The sequence below is a fragment of the Chaetura pelagica genome, unplaced genomic scaffold (genome assembly GCF_000747805.2).
Source record: "Chaetura pelagica isolate M959 unplaced genomic scaffold, ChaPel_1.0 scaffold553, whole genome shotgun sequence".
NCBI lineage: Eukaryota > Metazoa > Chordata > Aves > Apodiformes > Apodidae > Chaetura > Chaetura pelagica.
In genome coordinates this window covers 92,334-95,328 of record NW_009952808.1, presented here as the reverse complement: position 1 = coordinate 95,328, position 2,995 = coordinate 92,334, and the positions used below count along the sequence as shown (strand labels likewise).

At 58.7% G+C, this 2,995-nt stretch overlaps 1 protein-coding gene across 1 annotated transcript; it reads right to left on the bottom strand.

Annotated features, from left to right (window-relative positions):
- Window positions 1–388: 388 nt before the first annotated feature.
- LOC104386418 (proto-oncogene Mas-like) lies at window positions 389–1,300 on the bottom strand. Its single transcript, XM_009995028.1, has one exon. The coding sequence runs from the start codon at window positions 1,298–1,300 to the stop codon at window positions 389–391; it is 912 nt and encodes a 303-aa protein (XP_009993330.1).
- Window positions 1,301–2,995: the final 1,695 nt, after the last annotated feature.

Below are 2,995 nucleotides of genomic sequence, written 5' to 3'. Positions count from 1 at the left end.
GGGACAGGATGGGGATAGGACGAGGAGGGGGTGGGGTTGGGGACAGGACAGGGATGGGATGGGAATGGGGACAGGATGGGGATAGGACGGGGATGGGAGGGGAAGGGATGGGGACAAGATGGGATGGGGATAGGATGGGGAGGGAATGGGGATAGGGATAGGATGGGGATGGGATAGGAAAAGGATGGGGATGGGATGGGGATGGGGACAGAATGGGGATAGGATGGGGATGGGGAAAGATGGGATAGGGACAGGATAGCATAAGGGATGGGATGTGTCCCAACAAACAGCCACAAGAAGGTGCCCTCCAGGACAATCCAGGAGCAAGGGAGGGCTGCTGAACATAAACAGCTGGGGTGGGCAGCATGCCTGGTGTGACCACAGTCGCTCAGCTGGAGATCATGGTGAGCCCGGTCTCCTCAAAGACCCTCTGGAATGCCACCTGGAGGGACACCAAGGAGCAGCGCTTCTGGCAGCTGCCCACCAAGAAGTAGATGAAGGGATTGATGCTGCTGTTGATGCAGGCAAGCAGGAAAACCACCTGGGTGGGCACGAGGAAGTAGCCAAACTGCTGCAGGAAATTCCAGATGCTGAGGGGAAGAGCGAAGAGGAGGAAGAAGAGGACAGTGAGGGAGATGACGATGTAGAGTCTCTTGGGCTGGGGACCCTGGGAGACACAGAGGACTTTAAAGAAGAGGAGCACATTGGAAACGACCATGGATGGGGCAAAGATGAAGAAGTCGAGGGCGTACATGGAGATGAGAGCCACCTGGCAGGACTCCTTCTGTTCCAGGCACAGAGAAGACACTGCAGCAAAGACAGCGATGGAGAGGGCCCAGAGCAGGGCACACACCACTGCTGACAGCCACTGGGGGCGGCAGCAGCGGTACCAGAGTGGGAAGAGGATGGACACACACCTCTCGATGCTGATGGCTGTGAGGAGATACAGGCCCGTGTTGTAGGAGAAGAGTGAGAGCAGGAAAAGAAGCTGTAGGTACTTGAAGAAGGCAGTAGAGCAGTTGACGTTATCCAACACGTAGAGGAAGGATGAGGTGAGCACGAAGAGGAGGAAGGTGAAGTCAGAGATGGCCAGGTTGAGGATGTAGACGGTGACGGGGTTCCTGCGGATGCGGAAGCCCAGGAGCCAGAGGACAGCCCCGTTGCCCACCAGCCCACAGAGCCCGATGAGCAGAGTGACACAGTCCATGGCCATGTCAGAGACCTCTATCGTGCACGGGTCATCTCCCTCGGTGGTCGGTGGGAGTGGTAAGGAAGGTGAGGGTGTCTGCTTCAGCTCCATGGGTGGGAAGGTGGGGCTTGGCCCCCAGCTGAGGTCAGAGCAGACAGGGAATTAGTGGGACCCCAAGAGCAAGAAGGACGGGTCAGGGAGAGAGGTCGTGGAGATGTGGCCCAGCAGGGCTGAGGACAGGGGGCTGACAGGAGGGCTGGGAAGGTGGCTCCTTGCCAGTGATGGGTTGGGGGGTATTGAGGTTATGGAGGAGAGGTTGGAGGGGCTCCAGGGACCCTGAGGAAGCAGTGAGAGGGGCTCTGGGGAGGCACAAGCAGCTCTCCAGGGTGGGCTCCATCCCACCTCCTTACCTTTCCTGCATGTCCCAGCAGAGAACACTCCCTCCCCCCGGCTCTCCTTGCCACGATCTTCTCAGATGAGGAGAACCGAGGTCTCCACGTCGTGGGGACCCCCCCCCAGCCTGTCTCCTGCAAGCCCAGCTGCTCTTTGGGGCGTTTCTGCAAGATCACGGGTCAGGCTGAGCAGTCTCAAAAGACACTGGCTGCATCACCGAGCTTCTTCTCTGGACAAATTTCTCCTCATCTTGTGGGAAAGGAAATGTTCTTCCTGCATAGGAAATACCCCAGGGGATGAAGTCTGCAGCAGCTCCATCTTCCTCTGAAAGAATCTTGATGCTTTTAGGATTCAACCTGATATCTCATTAGACTCATCATTACCACCTTTCTAATTGTTTTATTGCCCTTCATTCATCCTTCTGAAATTGTTCATTACCGTGTGCATTTGCCTTCCAGCCTCCTGGCATGTCAACCACTGCTGGTTCTTCTCCATCTTTGTCATCCATGGGGCCTGGGTGGGAATTTGGTGTTGGAGCCACTAGTGTGGACTTTCTCTGGCTGGTCTGGGAGCTGTGGTGACCACCTGGATGGGCTGGTGCCCACCAAGGGACATGGTGAAGGTTGATGGTGGGAGAGCTAGGGATGAGCCAACCATGGGAGTTGGGGGGCACAGCAGGGAATGACTGGTGTGCCCCCTGTCCCTCCCTACACCAGAAGTGCCCATTCACCCCCTGCTAGTGCCTTGGGGTGGTACTGAATGGAGGGGAGGGGCTCTTGAGAACCTGGAGGTGGGGAACACAGTTCACCCTCCCTCCCCAGAGCAGAACTGGCTGCTTTCTGTGTCACCCCTCAGTCACTGAGTTCCCCCACCACCACCATGCTGGTGGGGGAACACGGGTGGGTACCCCAGCACCAAGTGCTCTCTGCTCCTCAAGCCGTTGCAGAAAGCTCCTCCAGCTTATTAAGGCAGCTAATTGCCCCCAGGGCTGCTATCACCCCTGCCTGCCTTACTTGGGTGGCTGCTGCACCCACGGCAGGGCTGGGGGAGCGTCAGGCAGGGCTCCCTCAGCCCAGCCACCCCCCACAAATGTCCCAGATCCCTCCCATCTGAGCACCCTCAGAACTCCCAGAGGAGGGAGCATGGAGAGTACCCATCCGTGACCCCCATCCACGGGGGTCCACAGCAAGGATTGCCGTGGGTAATGTGGGGGTGTGTGTGTCAATGTGGGGGCCACACGTGGCACCATCTGAGCCCCTGGGAGCAAGGCTGGGTTGGCGTGTGTGTCCCCTAGAGCACGACAGGGTCCCTGGGAAGTGACAGTGGCCTGGGGGCTGGCGTGCCCTCGGGGCTCTGGGGACAGGGCTGGGCACGGCGTGGCCCACCCCCCGGTGTGACGGCGGGGGTGGCACC

Coding starts and splice junctions, on each gene's coding strand:
- LOC104386418 (XM_009995028.1), bottom strand. CDS start 1,300: ATGGAGCTGAAGCAGACACCCTCACCTTCCTTACCACTCCCACCGACC.